Source organism: Myotis lucifugus, unplaced genomic scaffold (assembly GCF_000147115.1).
Source record: "Myotis lucifugus unplaced genomic scaffold, Myoluc2.0 scaffold_0, whole genome shotgun sequence".
Taxonomy (NCBI): Eukaryota; Metazoa; Chordata; class Mammalia; order Chiroptera; family Vespertilionidae; genus Myotis; species Myotis lucifugus.
The window spans coordinates 64,695,267-64,721,112 of NW_005871048.1; the positions used below are offsets into that span (position 1 = coordinate 64,695,267).

The 25,846-nt window shown below is 43.2% G+C and overlaps 1 protein-coding gene across 1 annotated transcript in view; it reads left to right on the forward strand.

Annotated features, from left to right (window-relative positions):
• CTNND2 (catenin delta 2) overlaps window positions 1–25,846 on the forward strand; it is a 473,749-nt gene that overhangs the window by 347,330 nt on the left and 100,573 nt on the right. Inside the window, 2 exon segments of the mRNA XM_014453371.2 lie at window positions 12,276–12,393; window positions 17,535–17,720. Coding sequence (XP_014308857.2) covers window positions 12,276–12,393; window positions 17,535–17,720 — 304 coding nt within the window.

A 25,846-nucleotide genomic window follows, 5' to 3' on the forward strand; every position in this document is an offset into this window, starting at 1 on the left:
GGATATGAGTGCCCAATAAGCATAAATTTTTTAACCCAACTTCATAACCAATTGGAAAATTAGACAAAGTAAACTGATGGGTGGATGAAAACCAAATAGTCTTTTTACCACTGACAACACCAAGTGGAGATCATGGCTTCTTGTCTGCAGCCAAAAGGCAGGCTAAGGACCAGCTCATTGCACTGTCTTGCCAGTGTATGGTAGACCTTGGGACTGCCCCATGGAAAAGTTGGGATCTGTAGAGCTGACAACCCACCCTACATCATACCGCCCCTCCCCCCCCCCCCCCCCCCCCCCCCCGACAGTCTCAGGGAGACCTGTTGATGGATTAGCTCCAACAGATGAGAAATAACCAGTAGATGGCAGAGCTTTCTCCCCTGCCAGTCAGACAGTTCATTCTCCCTGTTGGGGGTACTACTATTTAAAATTATATGCTCCCTCAAATTCATATATTGAATTTCAATCCCCCAGTACATTAGAATGTGACCTGGGTGGAAATAGGGTCACTGCTGATGTACTTAGCTTTCATGATGTCATTAAGGTGACTGTAATCCAAGATGACTGATGCCCCCATGAGAAGGGGAAATTTGGACACATACACACTGGGAGAACACCACATGAAAGTAAAGACAAAGATGGGTGTTGCTTCTACAAGAAACAAGAGATGCCAGAGATGGCCCCAAAACCACCAGAAGCACAAGAAAGTATGGAACAGACTCTTCCTCACAGCCTAAGAAGGAACCAGCCCTGCTGACACCTTGGTCTTGGACTTCTGCCCTTCAGAACTGAGAGAATGCATTTCTGTTGTTCAAGCCCCGCAGTCTATAGTACTCTTACGGCAGCCCTAGCAGACAAATACAGGGCGAAAGTATGCAAGACGGGGAGGGAAAGTTCTGGAGAGTTCCACGGAAAAAAGAAGCCAAGAAAATAGGTTTACCTCCCCAATTGATTGAATTAATATAATAGTTTTCTGTGTACTGCATTAGTTTCTTTACATGTATTGTTCTCATTTTCTTTTTGTTAAAATAGGTCCCTCTGTCCTTTACTCAGGCATACAGGGGTGGGCAAAAATAGGTTTATAGTTAATACAATAATTATAACAGTAAAATAATAATAATACATGAATAAACTCTGTGTTTTGTGTACTCACAACTGTAAACTGACTTTTGCCCAACCCTGTATATGCCCAGGTGAGTAGATGTCAAGAGGGAAAGAGTGAGGTGTGACTATATATCTGGTTCCCATGTATTTCACAGATTTTGTCTCATCTCATGTTTCCAAAACATTAGCCCACTTTACAGATAGAGAAACTGAGGATTGGAGAGGTTAAATGTGTTGCTGAAGGCCAGACAGATAATAGCAAAGTTGAAATTTGACACCCAAGCTTTTCTACTCTCCTAGATTATCTTTTGGAGTATAAAATACTTTCGTTCTCTACAAATGAATGCCAGTACCTGCCAAAGTAGGGGTGTGGCGGTATTCCAGGTACATTTTCATTGTTCATATATTTCTCTCCATGAGTCCCCATTGCCTTCAACTACATAGTCTCTTGCTTGAAATTCCTTGGTCATGCTTGAGATAAGAACATCATCTGGTCTGTCTCTGAACTTTCAATGGAATAGGGCTAGAGGAGAAGGCGGTAGGAGGCTATTCAGTTGCTAGCTTTCAATTTTATTTCCTTTCTGATGCTAGAGTTCATTAGCATTGGTGTTGCTTAGTCCTGTTGTTTACTTTCCATTCTAGCCAGTTATCATCTATGTGACAAGCAATGAAATCAATTACAAGCAGCCTTGCATATTTAGTCACAGACCAAAACTGGCCCTGGATGGAGATGTGGGACCATTGAGGGCTGCCTGCTGCCAGCCTGGGCTCCGGAGCATAGATTCAGCTGGCAGGGCGCCTGCCTGGTTTCTCCTAACTTAATTGGAGTTTGTCCTCACTTTGTCAGCTTGCATGGCTGCCCATCGTCCCCGCAACTTGCCTTCTTGTAGGCCAACTGCGCATCCCCCAGTCTCTCCCCAAAGCAGCCTGATGCTCTGTGACCTGAGTGTGGAATCCTGGCGGAAAGTAAACGGGTATTACAAGTGGGGTGAGAGTTATGAAAGGGAACCTTAAATGAGCAAGACCAAATGGACTTAACCTGCTTAGGGGAACAGGAAAGCCTTCTAGTGAAAAAGACATGAATGATGAGTAGGATTGGCCAAGTGAAAAGGAAAGAAGGGTCCTAGGCATGTGCCATGGACAGGACCTTGATACTGACTGAGAGAAATGGGAGGTCTTGGACTCTTGTCCTGATGTACATTTTAGAAGACTCACAGAGCTTTCCTGGGAGGTGGAGGGAATGAGGGCAGAAGCCGAGAGACCCATTAAGAGACAGGAGAAGGTGGTGGTTGTGGACCTGGCCGGGACCATGGAGGAGGAGTGTGGATGGAGATGCTTTGACGTTGGAGCCGACTGGATGTGTAAACTTGGATGTAGGTGTGCAGGAGAGACAGGAGTCAAGGATGAAGGACAACATGTTTATAGGACAAGTTAATTAACCTGTTTTGTGCACAAGAAAATACCTTTAGGGAAACCCCTGAAGCAGGTTCCAGTTAGCACTGCTTTTCCTTTTCCCCATTTTAGTTTTCTCTCTTTTTCTTTTTTTCTTTGCTTGTTTTTAAAAAATGGTCATTTCCTCCTATTTACTTCTCTTGCTCATTCTCATTCTTTCTATTTTATTCATCCCCAATATGAGTTAGGATCTCTGTGGTAATGGAAATTTGTAATTAAAACCAAACAAGGAAAAGCTAACCAACACTAATGTAGAGGTAAGTGTCTCCACCCACCCCCTCTGATGCAGATCAGATGGAAAGCAGGGGTGAGGCTGTGGCTGGCTGGCTCATAACTGCTGTAACCCACAGCCCACCCACCTCACTGCCCTATGAGTGGCCAGTTCTGATGGGAGAGTGTCAGTCATGGGCACACTATCCTTGAGCTGTGTCCATGTGGCAAAAAAGAGGCACTTGCTCTAAGATTTGCCAATAGAATGAACTGATACTACACATGTGATTTTTAGCACATGCTGTACTGGTATTTGTGATTAAAATATGGTGTTTCTTGGAGAATTTTAGGGAAATATTGGACTAGTTGATCCCTCTGATAACTGGTCTATTTGTATGATATATAAGGATACTCTCCCTGCTTCTCTTTTGTACAAAAATGGAATTATTCCACTCTTTTCTATACTTGTTCTTTCTTTTTCTGATTAACAACTCTCCAAGACCTTTGCATATTAGCACATATAAAGGGATTGATATTAAGAGCAATTGTATTAAGACGAGAGTTAGGAAAAAAATTTTCCTTCTAGATTGTATTTTCTGGCTTATTTTTCTGGTGCATTGGTGCCTGGAAATTCTTGCCATGAGATTTGCTGTAGTTTGTGGCAGAGTTTCATGAACCATTATCATTTACAAAGAGCAGTGAAGCCAGAACGGCATATGTGCCCTGGGCCAGTGACGGAGGGCACAAGTCTTCTCTTTTCTTTTCCAGTTATTCTCAGGGTGGCCACTGAGCTGGTTCAGTGAACAGTTTTTAAATAAAACCCTAACCCTGGCTCAACCTCAAGACTGTGACACACATACCATAGCAGGTGAGAATCCCTTTGATTTCAGCACTTACTTAGCATGACAGGAGAAACAATGAAACGAAGCTCTTTGTGGACAACTTGTGACCTGATTTTAATGAAGCTCTGTGGCTCCTCAAAGTGTCTTTGTTCTGTGACCTTTCTATGCATCATTGCAATTCTTGGATTTTTGAAGCATTGCCCCTTCACAGGTAAAGCAGTAAGAGGAAATTGTGCACCCAGTGGTGCCATTATCCTCCACACATGTTGAGTGCCAACCATCTGGTAGCAGTAAACCAAGAAAAGCCACCCTTAGGTTACCTAGGGCTGGTGAGAACCTCATCCAGGTTACCATTCCTGCAACAGGAGGCATCTGAATATTCTAATGCCGTCATCTCATCATTAAGAGCGTCTAAAATACCTCCACTTGAAGATGGAGAAAGTTTATCTAAAAGTTTTGAAATATTTTAGCAGTATTTCATAAAATACTTTTGTGAAAAATATTATGATAGGTTTTTTCTGTCTTATGAGGACATGTGAATGTAGTCATCTTCCATTGCTGCTATAATAAATTACCTATTGGGTTCGAACAACTCAAAATTCGTAACTCAGAATTGTGTAGGTCAGAAGTCCAGGGGACTGGGCTGGTTCCTCCTCTTGAAGCCTCATTATGTCTAAAATCAAGGTGTCTGCCGATGGACTCTTTCTTATCAGGGACCTCTGGGAAGAATCTGCTTCCTGGCTCATTCGGGTCGTTGGCCAAATTCTGTTCCCAGCATTTGTAGACTGAGGGCTTCGTTTCCTTGGGGGCTGCTGGCGGGGAGCTGCCCTCCACTCCAGAGGCTGCCACGTGCTCTGGTTCCTGGCCACCTTCCTCAAAAGCAGCAATGCCAGGCTCTTCCTCTACGGCCATGTCTCTCAGACTGACTCTTCTCCCTTCCTCTTCACCATGAGGGGTTTATATGATGACATTGGGCCCAGCAGGGTAACCCAGGATCATCTCCCTATCTTAAGGCCAGTTGGTTGGTAACCTCAATTCCATCTGCAAAGCCCCTTCACAACAGTGCCTAGGTTAGCATTTGATTGAACCGCCAGGGGGCAGGAATCTTGTGAAGACCTCTTTCAAATTCTCCCTACCACGTGAAGAAGAAAAAGTCCAGTCCTGATGGTAATGGGGGGAGACAGGGAATCTGCATAAGTGCTGTAGCAGCTGAGATTTTAAAAGGCAACGACTCTTTTAAAAAACTTATCCCTAATATGAATTAGGGTCTCTGTGGTAATGGAAAGACATGAAAGATCAGTAGGATTGGATATCAACTTTTCCAAAAATTATGGCAAAATTGTGATGAAGACCACATTAGTACTTCTTACAGAAGCCAATTCCTGCTCTTTTAATAAGTCAGAATTTTCCCGAAAATGTAAAAACATATGTTAATAATTAAGATTAAATGTATACTTTCTCCCTTTCAGAAAAAAAAAAACTGAAAAAGGCCAAGAGATCTTAGTTTTACTGAGTTTTCTGTAAACGTTTTTTTCTTATACAAAGTATTTGTATTCTTATGGTTTCTCCTCCTTCTTCCCACCTCCCCAGCACCCCTACCCTACATATTTCCATTGTAAAACAAGATGAGAAGAAGGTAGCCTACAGATGCCCTCACAGTTTTAATTGATCTTTGACCAAACAAAGATTGGCTTTGTTCATCTATTTCACCTAGCCAGAACCACACAATAATCACTAGCCAAATCAACTGAAGTCTGGATTTTCTATGGCCCCGAAAAAGACTACCAAGTGAGTCATCCACACATCTAAATTTATGAGATAACAATTAGGAGAGATGGGTAAACGAAGAGATTAAAGGAAATGTGGTTTTTATTGTTAATCACTTCCTTACCATTTGGACATAGAGCTTAAGCTGTTTGGATCCAGGGACTATTTTTATTAGCATTTTCCCACAAATGTAAGGAGACTTTTTTCCAAGGAAGAAATGTAAGAAGACGGGGGGGGGGGGTGCAAAGAGGAATGGACAGGTGGCTGATCAGGAACAGCAGAGTGACAGGTGTTTTCTCTTCTTCCTTCCCTACCTGGTGGCTACCTGTTTTGTCACTTAACCATTCCATGCTGGGCAGGGTTCACGAGCAGGCAACATAGAGAAATGTTGATGGCATCAGTATGACAGTGACTACCCAGAGTAAAACCATCTGGGAAGACCTGGGGAATTGCACAGAGTATCCTGGGGTAGAGGAAGAGAGTGATAGGACACAAGAGCTGAGGCAGTTCTTTCCTCTGAAGCCACTTTCTCGATTGTTCTTACTGGTGTCTAGTAAGGTATCAGTAAGTGATCAAAGCAATCATGAAAACAAGAAATTGACCCTGAGGAAATTTATCACCTGGATAAGTGAGTTTTTAACAGTCACACTGATTCCCAGCTTCAATAAGTCTTTGAATATGATTTGTTAAAAGTTCATGCAAGTAAAAACATTGAAAGATTACATGACTGCATGTGGGGAATTAGGCGACGAATTGAAATAAGAGTTGGAAGGGTTGTTTGAATAATAGCTATTAATAATCCAGAACATAAGGCCAAATCTTGAAATTCTTCAAACCCACAATCTGACATTTAAAAGACAAGTAGGCAATTACCTACAATGCCTTGATTAGTCAGCTTTGTTCTCCTACTTCTTAGAAGACAGAGGACTGGAAATACAAGGAAGTGGATGGCCTCAATGTTGCTCCTTTTTTATTTAGCCACCATGCTTGTTTTCCTGGAAGCTGCCTGCTTGGTGAAGCGAATATTGTGTTTCTGTTTTGCAGAGTTTTCTAGCCTATTAATTTATTATATGTATTTTATATGTACACTGACTTATGTCTGGTTGATAAATAATTCGGTGTAGCCAGGAAGAAAGAAAACACTCATTTTTATTCATTTTTGAACTTAAATGGCATTTTGACCTATAACATTTTCTTTTTGCTGCTGTTACATTTGTAAGAGGGCCATGGGCAGTGAATGGATTTGTTCTAGGGGAGCGCTTGCGACAGCGGGGAGGCTTGAGGGGAAGCCCCCTTGCTGAGCAGAGGTGCCAGGTGGGATGTGGCTGCTTTCAACATGAGATGCACCAGAATCCCAGTCAGCACAGTGGGAAGAAGAGCCCACCCCAGATGTGCTGTAGTGAAATGTTTTAGACGTTGATGGGACACGGGGCAGGTGGAGAGCAGCCAGGGGGTTGGGCCACATGGCAATGCTCTAAGCCTGAGATATGGTCTGGTAACTGGAGGCACAGTGAGCACAGCTCACTCCCCGAACACAAGTTAGGAAACAACAACTGTGGATGGTCACGGAGCACAAAGAGCCACCAGCACAATTAAGTTCAGTTAACGGTGTTAGGCGCACAGCACTCACCCTTTTCTTCCCTGTGATTTCCTTGTAATTTGGCCTAATGGGAAACGTTCAGCAGACATTTCCTAGAGCAGTTAACTCTGTGGCGTCCATCAGTTTTAATTGGAATCGTGTAGCTAAAACCCTAGGCAGTACTTGAAAGCGATAGGGTGTGTTTTCACACAGGTATCCTGGTTGCGCTCTGGGCTCCTCTGGAACAATGTGCCCTGATGCAGAGCTGACTCCAGAAGGCACGGTCTGTGCAGAGCTTCACGGGACCAGTGTTGCCTAATCAGTGGCAGAGGAGCTTATCCGTCTCTCTGCTGGTTTACATTCCCCAGTGTGGGCAGGCTGGCGTAGGAGCTACCGATCGGAGGACAGCATGCAGCAGTGTTCGCTTCCGGCCCAACGAGGTAGCTGGTCTTTAGGCCACTGAAGCATTCTGTCCCTGCAGCTCAGCTAAGTAATTACCAAGCCATCACTGTCCTGATTTATAAAGAAATTACCTTCCTTGGGAAAAGACAGTAAGGTGCACAGCAAGAATTCAAACAGAAGACTGTGCTAATCTTGAAAAGAGAAGAAGGGGAAATTTTTCTGCATTGGCTGTAATGGAGGACCAGTTTTAAAAAAACAAATGTCGAGCCCTGGCTGGTGTGACTCATTTGGTTGGGTGCTGTCCCATGCACCGCAAGGTTGCCGGTTAGATTCTAGATTAGGGCACATGCCCAGGTTACAGGTTCAATCCCCAGTAGGGGGCATGCAGGAGACAGCCGATTGATGTTATACTCTCAGATTAATGTTTCTCTCTTCTTCTCCTTTCCTCTCTCTGTAAAAATAAATGAACTATTCTTTTTAAAAAAATTAAAGATTTAAAAAACACAAATGTCAAGAGAGAAGTGGAGAGCTTTTCAAGTAAATTCAGCCTTCCTTTATTTGTACCCAATAAATGTTTCCAGAGGTGTGGCTAATCTTACTACTGGTCACAGGACAGGGTCCTTATGGGTGGTGTTTCAGATGATGTTCCAGAAAGTCACTTAAAGTCATGAGGCTATAATACAGACTTCACTCCAGCAGAGCTAGGAAACTGCCTCATTCCTCTCCCTTGAATCCCACGTCCTCACTTCCCACATTATATAATCCCAACCCCTGCACTTTCTGTTCACTGGCAGCTGTGAAGACTGGGCTTTTCAGGGGCCTCTTCTGCTTGAAAGAGGACTGGCAGGAGTGCAAGATATTAGCCAGTCAGGAGGGCAATCCAGACCAAGGTGATGGCCACACATTTGGAGGCACTCACATGGCTTCATCAGATTAGCAATGGGCCAAAATAAAGCAGAGTGCATCACCACAACACATCAGTGTTCTTTGCATAGTTGAGGGAAGATGCTTCATAAGCCACCCGCCTCCTCTACACGCATGCCTCTAGGAAAAATTTTAATTTTCTTATATATGTGCCAGTTTGGTCCTGATCAAGTTAATACAATTATTTGATCATCTAGAAATATCTTCTAAAATCTTGCATGAGCCCACTGTAGCTAAGTAGTTTCCAGGAAAGCAGTGGCTTATGAAACATTTAGGGACGGTGTTGAAAAAAATCCACTTATCCTTGAGTAAAACAAGCTTTGTATTTGTTTCCTTTTGCTACTGTGACAAATTACCACAGACTTAGTGACTTAGAACATGACAAATGTATTGTGCCACAGTTTCTGTCACTTCCAAATCAGACACCAGTCTCACCAGTTTAAAATGGAGGTGTCAGCAGGCTGTGTTCCTTACTAATGGCTCTTGGGAGAATCTGGTTCCTTCATGTAGGACTGAGGTCTCTGTTTCCTTGCTGATGGTAAAATGTAAAAGAAATGTTTTATTTTTTATTGGTTAGATAAAAAGTATATAGAATTTCCCAGCTGGCATGGCTCAGTGGTAGAGCGTCGATGTCTGAAGGTCACGGTTTAATTCCCAGTTAGGTCCACATGCCCAGGCTGCGGGCTTTATTCCCGGTATGGGGCATGCAGGAAGCAGCCAATCAATGACTCTCTCTCATCATTGATGTTTCCATCTCTCTCTCCCTCTCCATTCTTCTCTGAAATCAATAAAAATGTATTTTTTTTAAAAAGCAACACCTCTTTCCTTTAAAAAAAATGTGTATAGAATCTACTTTAAGCAGAAATTTCCAAATGACATATCTACTGACATTTTAATACAGATTATAAAGATTATTTCTAAGGAATAGATATTATAGCTTCATTGCAGTCTTTATAAATAACCTACAAGTATTTGTTTTAATGTTATATTAATGCACAGAATTTTGCTGCGCCAGTTTCTAGCTAGACATGGAAACCACCTCCTCAAGACAGGTGTAAGGTGGTTAATGTACAAGGGGAGGATGGAACTTTTTAAGTTAGACATTGGCTCATTGTCAAACACGTAGGACCAAAATTACAATAACTGCACAGTGACCAGCACACGATGTTATTGGCTTTGTAGAAATTTTAAACAGTGAAGCATGCATAGCATGGTAGATCTTGTGTTTGGGGGAAAGGGGAGAAAAAGAAAGCCCGTCTCTATTCCACAATGAAAAACCAAAGGTACTCACCACATGTTTCACTCATTCAGGAATAGGTGATTAAGAGTAGAAACCCATCCCCAGAGGCTTGTAGGACACTGCAACCCATTGAAAAAGAGACATATGCATACTTCACTCTGTTTAAAAATTTATATTGATCCTCATCCTGCCTGCAGACACTGTGGTAACTACATCCTACCTGCTGTATCAGAGGGGTGTGTGTGTGTGTGTGTGTGTGTGTGTGTGTGTGTTCACCCCAGTCATTTCCCCTGTAGGGACCCTAACTTATAAATCTTTCTCATTTTCCAATATCTTTAATGCTTTAATATAGTAGCCAGTTAATAACTTTTTTTAATTTTGGAGAAGACTAGACTAGACTGGAATCAAAAAAACTAGAATAAAGAAAAATGCTTAGATTAATATTGGCAACTTATAATGTTGACAAAGTTGTTAATTCCTCATCTTTCCCATTGGTTCATTGGTTGGCCCTGCCCATTCATTGATTACCAGTAAAAGACAGGCTGAACATTATAAAATTTATTTCTGAATCAGGAGGCATTCACTGTCCCCATGGTGAACTTATTGAAAGGAAAGCGGTGTTCATGGGTACAGGAAGAGTACAGAGGATTTCAGACCAGGGTGTACATGAGCTCTCCTAAGGTTCTCTAAAGTCTAAGTTCCATCACTCTCTCTTTGAAGACACGACCTCCTCAGGGACAAAGAGGCAAGATTTCAAACACAATCACACATTGCCACAGCATTCTTCTGGCCAAAGAGGTCTGATTGGAATTTTTGAACAAACCTATTACTGTAAAGGCCTCAAAGCTTGACCTGATGAAAATCTCTTCGTGGAGGAATGGTCTAAAAGTGATATCTTTACAAAGCCCATCTTCTGGTTTAGAATAATTCCAGTATGTCTCTCACCACTTTTTCCCTAGTAGGAAGTTAGTTCTTCCTTTTCCAAGGGATCTTGTCAGAAAGGACGGTTTGCCACCGCAAAGCAGAATCCATAACACTTTACATAAAAACGCTGTCAATATCTGTCCAGTTGTATTATTTAAGGAACCGAGGAATTTTGTTTATATTTTAAGATCAGCAAATGCCAAAAATACTAATTTGAATTGAATAACCTTTCCCAGTATTACATTAAAATGCTGGTAGATCCTATTTAATACATGTTCCATAGAACTTTTTAGATATCAAAGAAAACATTTATGTTCAGTAGCATTTTAGCATTAGGCCTATTTTATTTTATTTTATTTTAATTCCTGAAAAGCATAGTCCATCTATATTGCACATCAAGCCCTGGGTTTCTTTCAGCTTCTCCACTTGCTGTCCATGTGGCTTTCGATAACTTCTCTGAGCCTCAGTTTTCTCATATGTAAAATAGAATGAAGAATCACGATGAAGTATGTTGTGAAAATGAAATGAGAATGTATGTGTCAATTGCAGTGTGGGTGTGGAGACGTACCCTATTCAACTTTTGCGGGCTCTGTCCCAGGCCACAGATTCTTGGGAACTGCCAGGTGGCTGCCTGGGGCTGTCAGCAAAAAGCAATATCCTCCCCAACAGACTCTCCCCCTAGATTAGAGCTAGAGCAGTAGAAATTATCAGCACCAATACCCCCAAATATGCAACTGAAGACACTTTCTCGATTTTTTGAAAAAATCGAGAAAGTGTCTTCAGATCGACTCCACCAGAGACCTCAGGGTGGGGTCCAACAATCTACATGAACACCCTCCAGGGGCTTCTGATACCAGCCAACTTTTGAGAGCCATTGCTCAGCCCAGATCATTCTCTCTCTTCCCCACAGCTTCTAAAATCTTTCAGTCCCTTTGAACCTCTTTCTATAAACCCACCCCCTCCGGCATCCCTCCCACAGGCTGTGTTGTTGGTAAGTCAGTCACTGCAAAAATTCTTAACTGGAACCCAATCCTCTCCATGGTTAGGAGACCAAGAACATACTTTCAAATGGTGGAGTATGAAAAAGCATCCCAAATGTGCATCTTTGACTAGGGTTATCTCCTGCTTTTTATAGGTCTGGTGACTAGGATTGTCTCATGGTTTTTATATCTCTCTGCTTCCCACCTGTGCGTTGCATTACAGCAGAGTCCTTCTGTTGGCTCTAGCCCAGCATGTGCCAGTCCAAGAAGGAGTTTGGTTAATTCCTGCCTCTACAGGGGGCCATGGGCACCCCCATGGCTAAATTTTCACAGAAACCCCTCGCTATGTTCTTAGAATAAATTTCTAATTTACTCTGGCTAGACCAATGTAGGTATATTTTTGAGGCAGGTAAAATTAGCTCTCAAAAGTATTTTAGTAAGTTGGAAGCTCTGTCTTTGAAAAATGTTTCACACTTCTTAAAGAAGAAGAGTCCTTTGAATCAAAGAGCTCTGATTCCTTCATCGATGGTAAAGGAAGGAAACGTTGAAGACTTTCCGAAAGTCTCCCATCCTCAGTGGTCACGGGACGCTCACGGATCACATGTTTGAATTCTATGTTCTCCATTTCTCTAGTTGCATTACAGCTATCTGTGACTTCCCCAGTTTTAGGATGGATTTGATGAGTTAGTAGAGGTGGTTGAAGCCATCCCTACTCAATAAAACTTCATTTTTGATAAACATTCTGAAAAGGCAAGCAAAGCGTTTTCTTTGAAACTAGGAGAGGAGGCGTGTGTGGAAGAGCATTCATTTGGTGATCACCTTGAAGGTTGCTAACAGGTCCTTTTGCTTTGCAGGAATGTGAGTTCAGCCGGCGAGGAGGCCCGCAGGAGGATGCGGGAATGTGAGGGGCTCACAGATGCCCTGCTCTACGTCATCCAGTCTGCGCTGGGGAGCAGTGAGATCGATAGCAAGGTTTGTTGTATCCGCATAGATTAAGCACCTTAGACATAAAGAAGCCCGAAGGACTAAGCAATGACTGACAACAGCAGCGAGCTATGTTAATGCTTTCACTCAGAAGTACATCTTGGTCTTCTTGTATGAATCCAACATTTCCAAGACAGGGCCTCTAAGCCCAGCCTAGAACTACACTTGACTCTTGATTAGCCAAGAGTAGAAATTGATTGTTTTAAGTTACTCAAACCACAGGTGTTGGGGGGGTGGGGGGAAACAACACTGATGAGTGTATAAACTTGCATACCACATTACTCTCAAACTTCTAGTTTTATATCATGAAATCAACTTTCAAAAGACAAAGAAATGTTAAAACTACCTGAGATATGAATAATCCTATATTCCTACAAGTTAGCTTTTTAACAATCGGTAATTATACCAAACGGCATTTAAAAAATGCTGATGAAGTGTGAGTAAATGCTGTCAAAATGCTACATAAATGAGGCTGTCAGCACGTTAATTAATCATCAGTGTCTGTGCAGTTTTAGTTCACAAATCAAAATAGAACTGGGTGGGCTATTCCAGTGTCTGAGCTATTTTTGTTTGTCTTAATTTGTCTTTGTATTCACTGCAAATATAAATTTATACTTTCAGAAGATCCCAATATAAATACAGACTTTACCGGCACGTTTTAAGTAACAGGTGTGATAAATGTGATCCTTAGTAAGGGTTTCTCCAGAGCCACACTATTGACATTTTAGGCCGATTAATTCATTGTGGTGGGGGAGAGAGTCCTGTGCACTGTAGGACGTTGAACAGCATCCCTGGCCTTTACTCATAGATGCCTGTAGCATCCTCCCCGCTTCCCCACTTGTGTTCCACAGAAAAATGTCTTCAGATGTTGCCAAATTGGGTCCCATGGGAGGCAGAATTGGCCCTGGTCGTGAACCACAGCACTAATCCCAGGGTTTCCAGTGCTGACTCATCAGAATTGCCTTTGGAACGTTTAATAAACACATGAGTCCTGGAGCTCATCATAGACCTCTGAATCTCAACGTCTAACTCTGTTCTCTGATCTTTGCACCTTTAAAAATTCACCAGTGATTCAATGTGCATCTTGGATTGAGAGCCCACCTTAGAGATGTAGCCTTAAACAGGCTCGAAGTGGGGTATGGTTTAGTGTAATTCAGTTGTGAAGTCAGATAAAGAACAAATAATGGTGATTTTATCCATTTAATTACTAACTGGCATGGGGGGTGATTTAACATAGCCCTTCTCAACATAACTACACATGAGAGTGACGGGGAAATTTAGAAAATTGCTGCTGCCTGAGCCCTACTCCCTACGTTTTGGGTGGACAATATCATCTGGGGCTCCAACCCTTTGGGTACTAGTTGACTCCAATTATGAACACTGCTTGTCCTCTCATTCCTGCCACTCAGTCATGTTTGCATCCTTTTTGTTTACTGTATAGATGTTAGCAATTCCCAAGACAGAATATGATATAATAAAGATTTAATGATCCCTTCTTGTAAACACCCTTAGCGGCCACTTTAATATCATTGACATGAATACTGAGTCCCTAAAGAAGTGTCCAGTCAAGTATTCACCGATACCTGTTAACCTAATGGACACGTGTGTGTTTTTTTAAGCTACTGAAGTTCATTCACTGAAGCCACAATGCCCGGGATCTTAATATTCAGATCAGTAAATTCTAAGACATTGAGACACTAAGCCTCTTGCTATACTGGATACCAAAAGAGTTGTAATACTGTCTGAGCCTTGCAATTGAAAATGGAAAGTCAGCAGCCTCTTGCCTTGGCCAGGGGCCATGCCACCATTGCCGGTGGGGATAGCAGCCTTCGGGAGCATGTCCAAATCCAGAGTGCTGCGGCACACTCACCTTTTTCCTGGGGTATCAGATGACTAGACTCCTGAAACTCTTGGAAGACTGTTGAGATTTTCCTTTAAATCCCATATTTCCCCCCCAAGAGGAAATTGGAGTAATTGGGACAATTAAACTACCTGAGATTTGAATAATCAGATGTTCCTGATCAAGTAGCAAGAGCACTGGACTTGGCACCAGGGCATGCTGGGGGGGCGGGGGGGTTGCCATCCTTACTTTGCACTGACTAGGGGGCCATCCCCAGTGTCCTCAACTTTGTGACAAGGAGGATCATCACGGCTGCTGAAAAGATCGCCTGTGATAAATTGCTCGGCAGTGCTCTGCTGGCCAGAATGTGCTATTGAGTTTTGACGTATTATTATTATTGTCCCATAATTCCCCACTCAGCCCTCCGCTTGGCCACCTCTAAGCTTTCACAATGACAAGTTAGAAAGGGGGGAAAAATGAGTACACATTCTCTTTACGGCCAGCCACATTAATGAATACAAGAGCCTGGATTCCATGCTCACGCTCAGCCCGGCTCCTGTAATTGGGACAGTTTGTTGAATGGGTAACATATGGTAGAGCAGTCTCTGGACAACTTCCAAATTAGCCCTTTCTAATAGAAAATAAGGAGTCAAATGACCCTGGTGACCATGAGGAACTGCTAAAAGCACTGTTGACAGCAATGGATGTCAAAAGCAAAACCACCAGCTGCCACTCGCCTTCTGCTGGCATCCCCGAGAAAGGCAGTGGCTGTCTGTCTTCTTTTTGCTGTCCCTTTAGAGAAAAGTGCTTGAATTGGTAACCCTCCCGAACCAAACCTAATGGGAGAGGGAGGGAGAGAGACAGAAAGAGATTCAGTCCCTGTGATCTCCCTCACTCCAGTCTTCTCTCTACACCACCTCCTCTCTCCCCTCCCACGCTCCCCCTCCCAGGTTCTCTCTCCTGTTCACCTCTCCCCAAATCATCCCCCAACCACAGGTCAATTATAAAGCATTTCCCGAAACTGCTGCAGATGTATTCCCCAGTTGTCATTTGTTAAACAGAGGCCCAGAGATGCCCCGGGGAAGATGAACAGGAGGATGAGAAAGAAGTTTATTCTCCCAAGTCTTTGATGTAAGAAAAACTCAGTTTGAGCTGATTTGAAAATCATTCTGACTTAATGCCGCAACATTTTCCTTCCAGGGAGGGACTCTCCTCTCTTTCATGCATCATCCTGTGTTTACCTGCTTTCATGCTGGTGTCTTTTTTTTTATGCTGAGAGGATGCTTGAAATGGAAAATCGAGTTGACTCAAAGCCTGTGGGATTAGCAGCCATGAAACCTTGAAAAGCTGACAAGAAAGGCCTAGAATGGCAAAGGCTCTAAAGACAGATCCTGAAGATCAGTTTCCCTGGTTGATTTCCATGCCCCCACAGACAAGTCAAAGACATATCCTGCCTTTTACCAAATGTCAGGCGCAGTCAGGAGAAGTGCTGGGGCCCCCCTCCAGCCCTGACCCAGAACTAGAAAGAAGTGACACAGTCCTCTGTGAGTTAGTAACAGCTTCAGATCTCGTTCCCTTCACCTGTACAATGGAACTAGGTTCTTTGCCTGAACTGTGGCTATCACACAGTAGGTGCTTGAAAAATAATGAAATAACACTTACTTCGATTATATTTTTTCCACTATTATTCTGTTCTTTTCTTTTACATTAGGTATTTTTTCCCTTAGCCCACAGTTCCTCAAATCCATAATGAAGGCCAAAAGACTGATGTTTGGGCTGAATGTATCCTCACCAAATTCATATATTGAAACCTAATCTCCAATGTGATGGTATTTGGTGGTGGGGCCTTTGGGAGGAAATAGAGTCATAGAGAGGTTTAGCCCTCTGCATACAGCAAGGTCACAGCCCGTTAAAGGGTAGAGCCAGGACACAGATGCAGACGGACCAGTTATAGGTCATATGCCCTGGGCCTCCCCGAGGTGCTGTCTCCGCCACTGTTTTTTATATGAGGCCTTGTGTAGCCTCTACTGTGTGCCAGGCACTCTCCTCAGTATGTACACAACCGGTCTGTTTCCTGTTGCTGCTGTAACAAATGGCCACATACACAGTAACTTAAAAACACAAATGTATTGTCTTATCATTTAGGCCAGGAGTCCAAATGGGTCTTGTTGGGCTAAAATCAATGTGTGGACAGGGCTGTGCTCCTTCTGGAGGCTCCAGGAAGAAGCTGTTTCCTGGCCTTTCACAGCTTCTGGAGGCTGCAGGCATTCCTTGGCTCCTGGCCCCTTCTTCCATCTCTACAGCCAGCAATGGCAGGTCATGTCCTTCTTACCTCACTTCACTCTAACTCCTCTGCCTCCCTCTTTTACCTACAGGAGACTCATGATTTACACAGGTCCACCTGGATAACCCAGGATCATCTCCCCATCTCAAGGTCATCTGAGTGGCAACCTTATTCCATTTGCAACCTCAATCCCCACACCACATAATCTAACATATTCACGGGCTCCAGAGACTCAGATGTGGACACCTTGGTGGGACATTATTATGCCTGCCTTACTTACATCCTCTAGCTCACCTAATCCACACAGCAAACTAAAGCGTGGGTATAATGATGACCATCTTACAGAGGAGGTTATGGAGCCATGGAGATGCAAGGTGCCTTGTCCAAGTCAAACAGCCAATATTCAGAGACCTAGGGTCTAGCTCTGCAACATGTGTCCTTAGCCGCTGTTTAGCCCCTTTGCTAAGAAAATAGGAGCACTGGCCATCTCAGAAAAAATCAGTAGCTTGATAAATGTATGCCCCCAGGTGACCACAGCACCTAGTGTGCCTGGGACAACTCTGGTTTGCGTCTCCTGCCCCATTCTACTCCCAGAAAGTGCCCTGGTAAATATTGGTGTCACCCTCCCAGAGATTATGGAAATCCGATCATCCATGCATTTGATGATTCTGAGCCCCAGTCCCCAGATGTCTGTTAAGTGGACAACATCTGGGTCCTCTTGTGATTGTAGGTTCTTTCCCACTCACAAGCGAATTTCAGTCATCAGTGACAGCTAACTGTAGAAGTAACTATTCTTGATAACTAGTTTCTTTGTGGGGGAAAAAAGTCTTAAGACCTCTCTAAGCGTCTCAAATTCTTTCCATTGTGTCTGTCAAGGGAACTTTAAGAGCCCACAGCTAAATGCATCTAAAGAGAAATGTGTGTGTGGAGACTGATGGCTTTTTTGGATGGAGTGCTAGCTAGTTTTTATTCATCCCTCTGTTTCCTTTTTCCTGGGTTCTGCAGACCGTTGAAAACTGTGTGTGCATTTTAAGGAACCTCTCGTACCGGCTGGCGGCAGAAACGTCTCAGGGACAGCACATGGGCACGGATGAGCTGGACGGGCTGCTCTGTGGGGAGGCCGGTGGCAAAGACGCGGAGAGCTCCGGGTGCTGGGGAAAGAAGAAGAAGAAAAAGAAGTCCCAGGACCAGGTGATGCGCCACTCGCAGCTGCATGCAATTATCCTCTTCCCCAATTGCAACATTAATATTTCGTCTGCGTGTATAGGTGCAGGGCTTTCAACGTGCGGGAACATCACTAATGCATCGGCACAATTTTCCGGTGGGAATTTCACAGCTGAGACAGTGGCTCATTAAATGACTCCCCCATGTCCTGCCAAGATAGGGAATTTCAAAAGGAGAACAGGCGGACTGTAGGGTGCCAGCTCATAAAGTCAGACCCAGGAGCTGCTTCTTCCATGTGTGGATTCCCACATTTATAGAGGTCCCTGGGGGATCCAGGTGAAGTGCCTCTCAGGTGGTTCCGGGGCACAGAATAGGTGTGGCCTAAAGAAAAGAAGCTGAGGGAGAGAGATGCATGAAAATCCAGCATGCATTTCATGTAGCGTTTTGAAACATCAGGGCATGTGATCTTACTCTGGAAATGGGGTGGCAGCCTGAGACTCACAGTCCTTCCAGCAGAATGACATCAGAAGCTTGGCTTTGGGGGTCGATCCCATGAATTCAGAAAGCTGCCTAGCTGGAGAGGCCTCTGCAAAATGGAGCAGCCTTTACCTGTGAGTAGGTTGCCCTGTAGTGAGGTCAAGGCCAAGAACAGCCTCTGTTCCCTTTCCCGGGAGCCTCAGGGAGGCTGAACCCCTCACCTACCAGCCCCCCAGGTGAGGGAGTATGTGGAGAAGTACCCATCCTGCAGCCGACCAGACACCCCTGCCACCCGGCTTCCCCATCTCCTCTTGGCACTGTGGTCACGTGTCCAGCTTTCCCTGGACACTGTGGTCACTTATCCAACTTTCTCCTGGACACTGTGGTCATCTCCCAGCTCTAAGGGTTGTACCCAAGGTCTGACCGTTCCTGGGCTCAGATGCCAGAGAAAACGGAACAGAGCCCACAACACTCTCTCTTGACAGGTTAATAATTCAAAAGAAACATGCTAAGTATGTTTAGATCATGCCACATCATTTTAAAAGTATTTTAGAAACCATTTCACCTTGAGCAAGGGTTAAAAGAACTATTTTATTAAGAGTAAGGATTGGTGGGAATGCATTCTTAAATAGAATTCCTAAGTTTGACTTGAATGCGTCAGCATTAGCATTTTTGTAGATCCCAGGTCTCTAGCTGTGTGTGGGCCCCGAGGGCTGCTCCAGATACTTCCACAGGCAGATCTGTATGTTCCAGTGTAAACACACCTGTAGTTGAGGAGGTACATGTGCGCTGCTTCTTTGACGATGACCTTCTGCTCTGAGCACTAAATTCCCAGCCTTGCATTTTCTCCTGTTGTGGGTCAGTGCCCAGAGTCTTCTGTCCTTGCCCTGCATCGGAGGAGCCTTTTAAGAGGATTGAGCCCTGGCTCTTAATTCAGCCCCTTACAGCCGGAATAAAATGAGGGAATAAAATGGCCAGCCAGCAGGTATTTATTGAACATACTACATGATGTCAGAGACCTCAGTTTTCCTACCCGGTAGTTAAGAGAGCCAGGCCATTGTGGCTTCTGAACATTTTCAATCTCAAGTAAACTAAACCTGGCCTTACAAAGGTATAATGGTTCTCAGCACTGTGATCCCATGGGGCCCAGGCCCTGCTCTGCTTTATTCTGGAAAGGGAGCAGGCACTATAATGATTGCAAGGAAGAGCAGCAGGCGGGCAGGAATAGGGTTCTTCCCCATCTGCCCAGAGATCACAACCCCTGGAGCTCTCATACCACCTGAGGACTCAGAACCTCTGGACAGGCCAGGGCAACCTCAGAAGGCATATTTGGAAAGTCGCCTTAATACGATTTTTGCCTTGACTAAAAACACTTCAAGCTGAGACTGAAGTCATTCTGATTACAACAAGGCTTTCTCTCCAGTCTGTTGCTCGGATTCTAAAGTGCTTCCTTCTGATGTCCCTGGCGCCTGTCACTTGGTGTCTCATTTAGTAAGACTTTGCCTTGAACTCTGACCCCTTTCTCCACTGTTGCCAAGGTGGGCTCACCTGGCTTGAAGTCTTTCAAGTGACAGGTGAGATTAGGGGTTCACTGGGTCCAGAGGAATCAGAGGTCAGAAGAGAACGTTCCTGGACTTCACCCCGAAATAGACCCCTGCTTTCAAGCTGTTAGCTGCGTCCTGAAACTTTGTGGTGAGCAATTCTCTAGGCTTAGAAAGCTGTCCTTTGCACCATTTTATCACATCAATGAGCTCTTTCCTGAGTTGAATAAAGTGGCATAATTAATACAATTTTATGATTTTTGTCAGTCTAAACGCAAATTTATATGGTTCGTTTGTCTCATTTTTTTATTACAGTATTCTTTAAGAAAAAAAGAAGGTTTCTGTTTTTAAAATATTTTTATTGATTTCAGAGAGGAAAGGAGAGGGAGAGAGAGAGAGATAGAAGCATCAATTATGGGAGAGAATCATTGATTGGCTGCCCAATGGGAATCGAGCCTGCAACCTGGACATGTGCCCTGACTGGGAATCAAATTGTGACTTCCTGGCTCATAGCTTGACACTCAACCACTGAGCCTCACCAGTCGGGCAAAAGAAGGTTTCTTTAATGAGTTTTGCTGAAACTACTGTAAGTTAAATACAGTGGAATACTGTTGTTTATAAGGAAGTTTCAAAGTTACAGTTTCAACCAAGTGATAGTTTTTTAAAAGCTTTTCAACTGGGTTCTTTATAATACAGAAATTTTGAAGTGCCCAAAACTTAAGTATCAAGCTTAATGAGGATGTAAACAGATAACAATTATTCTTTTTTAAAAGACATTTGAGTATGTATTGTCCAGTTCAATTTATTTAAAGACAGTCGAAAATAAAAACTCTTTTGCCTTTAAAGACCGATGGAAGGGAATAGAAGCCTAAAGGCCTGGGCTTGGGAGGAGAGTGTAGGCAGGACAAGATGATGTGAAGAAGGAGAATAGGAAGGCGCCATCAAATCCAGGGGGCCTCCTGGCAGGGTGACCCATCCTAGGAAGAAAAGAGAGTCAAGATGGAGCCACCTGCTGGCAAAGATTGGCATTTGAGCCAGCTTAGGGTCTCTGCAGGAAACAAGTGCTTCACCCTAAGGATTTTCTCCAGTCGTTTGCACTTGGGGAAAGCAGGCCGCCATTACAACAAAGGAGTCCAGGAGTCTAAAGGACTTAAATTCTGGCTGCCTGGAGTGAGAGACAGAGCCCCGATTCACCAATGTTAATAGGTTGCAGCAACATGAGAAATAGATGTGTCCCAGGCCTCTCTGGGACAGCCCCATCTTAGCCAAAAACCAGACCAGCAGGTTACCTTCGGAAGCTGCAAAGTGATTTATCTCCTCTAGCAGCTTCTGGAGAGATCTAGCTTTACAGCTTCAAAGATGGTCAGATATCATCCATCCCCTGGTATCTCTACTCCTTGTCAAATCAGGTTTTTAAAAAACTTGTAGTGAATTTAAAAAAATACAATACAAAGTGAAGTGAAGAAAGAATACAAAAGTAGGTGTGTGCACAGGTACAGATATGATGTAGGTTAAACACAGCCAGTTTTGTAAAATAGGTGACATATGCAAATATAAAATATATGCATGTGCAAAAAAAGTATGTTTCTAGCAAAATTGTAGTAGCATTGACGACAGGATTGTGATTGATTCTTTTTGTGCTTATGTATTTACAAATTTTCTACAATGGGCCTTCAAACACCATTTAAAAAATAATATTCAGAAAGGCACTAGCTGCTTAAGTCAGTGTTTGCTTATAAGAAGGTAGAACTTTTCTTCTCTTAAATGTAAGATGCCTCAGAGGAAGGCACAGGGGCTATGTAAATGCAAAGTGGTCTAATCCATAACAAGACTTCCCAGGACATAGGAGCCAGAGGTTTCACCAGGAAGCAAAAGTGATGAAAATCACCACTGGTTTAATGACTGCCTCTGGCGCATTCTGTATCCCAGGAGCATATGTTGACTCTGACCTTTGGCATTGATGTTCTGTGCATAAGAAAAATACTATACCATTCTTCAGGTTAGATTTAGTTTTAATAAAAATCTCAAACATTTTCATTAGATCCCTGATACGGATAATTCAATATGTGATACAAAGATATGCTTCATTCGTACTTTATTTCAAGAATGGTTGCTGTTGAAATGGACTAGAATGATCAGACTAAGGGCCTCTGTGTGTGAAGTATTTGACAGTTCTATGCATCATATTCTAGTCCAAATGGGCTTTGCTAATTCATTAATTCTCCAGTCTGTGTTTAGAGCCTATTGCTGAATTATAACAAATTGCTAGTTTCTCTAGCCCTTTCTGGGCAGAAACTCCGCCAAAGCAGTCTGCATGGCCTGTGCCAGGAAGCGCATCTCACCTGGCAAGGCCCTCACTGCCTAGCAAGGCTTCATGCCAGCAGCCTGGGACAGCAGTGCAGGTGTGGCAAGCCAAAGATTCAGGTCCAGGGAAATAGAAATAGACAAAACGGATTTATTTGCTTTTCCACATTTTGTAGAAATAAACATTTTTTGTTTTTCACTTTGGGATCTGGCCAACCCTCCTGTGATGGGGACCTGGGATCAGTGGTGTTCAAACACAGATTACAGGTGCCAGGACACTGCTGGCTGCTGGCCAGAGCAAACCTGGGCCTTCAAGACCCACTCAGTGTGCACTGGACAGTGTGTGAACGGACAGTGTACAGAGAATCCGCTGGGGGCGGGTGGGGGGACAGAACAAGCGAGATCCCCCAGAACTCGAAACCTCTTTTTTCTTCTTGAATATCACTTGTGAACTTTTTGATTCACACGGGTATATATCCCTCTCCATGGGTGAAGCCATACACCCATCAGAATTCAAAGGGGATTCTGATCCAGGCCTTTTACATGGTCGACTGTCTCTCCGATAACCTCTGCTCCACAGTTCACTGAGTTGTGGTCAGTTTAAGAGTGTTATTGTCCTTTTTCATCTTGTTTTACATTGTAGATTCCAAATTCATAATTAGCAGCAAGTTTCATGATACTTTATATGCAAAAGCAAGAGCAGTATGCCTCTATACAGCCTTTGTTAACTTAAAAACAAAAGGTCCTCTCAAGCTGAGAGGCAAACAAGCATTTACTTTTAAGTCATTAAGATTAACTATTTGGGAATCATTGATTCAGGCTGAAGCCCAAATAATGTTCCGATTAGGAGTTAAAGGTAATAGGTGTTTATGAGAACGGGACAGGGAATGATTACTCAGCGGTTCTCAACCTGTGGGTCGCGACCTTTTTGGCGGTCAAACGACCCTTTCACAGGGGTCGCCTAAGACCATCCTGCATATCAGATATTTACATTATGATTCATAACAGTAGCAACATTACAGTTATGAAGTAGCAACAAAAATAATTTTATGGTTGGGTCACAACATGAGGAACTGTATTTAAAGGGCCAGAAGGTTGAGAACCACTGGATTACATCAACAGAAGGCATTTCTATCGGTGCAGTTAACATAACATGGTGATGCTACTTCTAAGCAATGTTTTTAATTTTAGGTCTATTAATCATCAGTCCAGTAGTTATAATAACGGCTTTCTTGTTACCTTGGCAATCAGTTCTTTGGGACACACTGTTGTCTTAGGCCCAGTCAATGGTTATTTTGCCCTGTTTTTAACATTCCAAAAGTTTGAGGTGTAAGACATGCGAGGCAGTTCCTCTGGCATGGCAGCTCCAGTGTCATTTAAAAGTGGCTCCATTTATAGTATTGTTTTTGCCTCCAACGCCCCCTTATTGTTTCCATGATAATAGACACATCTTGGTAGAACCAAGGAAGCCTTTTCCCTGTACACATTCCTGACTCAGCTCAGCCTCCAAGCTTTTGCTCCTGCTGTTCCTCCAGCTGGCCTCCTCTCCTCCTCTCCTTCCACTACTTGGAGAATTATCCTTTCAGACCAAATAAAACATTATCTCCACCCTTAAAAGACTTCCCTCATGTAAAAAAAAAATCACTCTCTAGCCCACTTCCACATGGTTTTATTTGAACTTCTCTAGTGCTCATCACACTATGAGTTATGACAGCAGTTGATCCCCATAGAGAGGGAATTTTCTGAGGGAAGGACTCTGGGTCTCCTTTCTGTCTTTAGCTTCTAGCCCAGCGCCCAGCACCAGCTGTGCTGAATGAATGACGGTCAGTCTGGGTCACTGGGTGGCCTTTAGCTCTAGCTGTTGGGGGTGTTTTGAATAGATGTTCATAGTTGTGATTTGTCCCAGCCTCGTCCATTTCCTTCTTAGTGACTCTTTGCCTCCAAGGGCTGCTGTGAGCCAAGAATATTCACCAGATCTCCTCTTTCTGTTATGGTTCAAACTGTTCTTGTCCAGCTACTCATGGCTGGGCTGCATTTTATTCCATCATCAGTCAACATTCTGAAGTCATCACCAAACCCAATGATCATTCTTTCTCACAGTTGTCATCTGAGAACTTACAATTTGCATCAGCAAGTGGATATGAGCATCTAAAGGACAGTACTTTTGATCATGTCAGACTTAAAATTGCTTTGTTCTGAAGACTTTAACATATGACATATATAGTGGGATCACATGTCACAAAATCCCATCACCGTGAAGGTTTTCTTGGGTTTTCAGAACTTTGTTTTGGGTATCACTTCCTCAAGAGCCTCACCCATTCTTCACTTCATCAGATGGGTGCTATTGGGCCAGAAATGAGACTCTGAGACTAAATAGCAGTCAGTGTGCCAAAGCACAAAAATGAATTTCATTGCAAATCACCACATTAGAGATTTGAATTTTAAACTTAAGTTTTAAATAAGTTTCTCCTTATTTCAGACAAAATGGATGCTACTTATAAATATATATATACATATGCACACATGTAAATGTTATGTGAGTAAACATAATTCCAGAATGTGGAAGGGCTACCAAGAATTCCATTGTGGCGCTATACCATCATGTGTGAACCAATCCTAATTGTCAGAAAGTTAGATTGCTTCTAAATTTTAGCTAATGCAAAGTATAACAAACATCTGTGTAATTAAATCTCACCTACATCCTTAATCACTTCTCAAGGATAAATTCTTAAACGTGAAATATCTAGACCAAATGAATGTTTTTAAGGCTTTGGATTCATCAGCCAACATTTACCTTAATCACTCTAGGTACCAGCGAGAATTGAAACACATTTTGATTTGATTTATTATTTCTTGATGGAGCTGTCCTTCATGATATTCTTGATGCCTTGCCTAATATTACAAGTTGTTTTTCTTTCTTTGAGACAGTTTTCATTTTCTTAATTAGTAACCATCCTTTTACTTTTGCTGCTTAATACCATTTCCTTTCTCACCATCTGCTGTGTCAGCTACTGCTCATTCCTCACGACTAGTTCCAGTAGAGTCTCACTCACCATATGCCGGGAGCTTGGTGAGTCAAGACATGGTATTTCATGTCCTCAAAGCAACAAATCGCAGGAGCCTGTAAAGACCGTGGCTGCACATTTCCATGCAGTGACTCTCCTTTGCCATGCCCAGGAATGAATGAGATTCCTCTACTTCTTCTGAACCATATAAAACATAACCTATCAGCTAAAATTGCTGCTCTTCTCATTTCAATGAGTTTACAGACTTAAAACTTTATTTCAGGTGTTTCATTTAGGTTCCTTATTTACATTTTACAATGCAACACTTTCCCCCCGTTAATAAATACTCTGTGTCTTGTACTACTAGACCATGGCTTCTCAACCTGGCACCGCTGACATTTTGAGCTGGATAATTCTATGCTGTGGAGCTTATCCTATGCATTGTAGGATGTTGAGCAGCTGTCTACCCAGTAGATGCCAATAGCAACTCCTCCCCCAGTTGTGACAACCAAAAAGTGTCTCCAGACATAGCCAGTTGTCTCCTTAGGTGGTAAAATCATCCCAGTTGACTGTATTAGATTATCTTTAAGGGACATATCACCAAAGATATACACAAATGAGACTACAAGATTACCTGAAGGAGGTCAGGAACAGAGCCCCCTTTAAAAGGCAGGAAATGGAGAGGGCTGTGGACCAAGTGGATGGGAAGTTGGGAGCAGAGGGAATTCTAGGTGAGCATTACTGGTATTCCAGTGGGTTCCATCATGATGACTTGGGGAAGGGGCAGGTGAGCTCCATGATGTGGACGAGCCTGATAACACTCCTC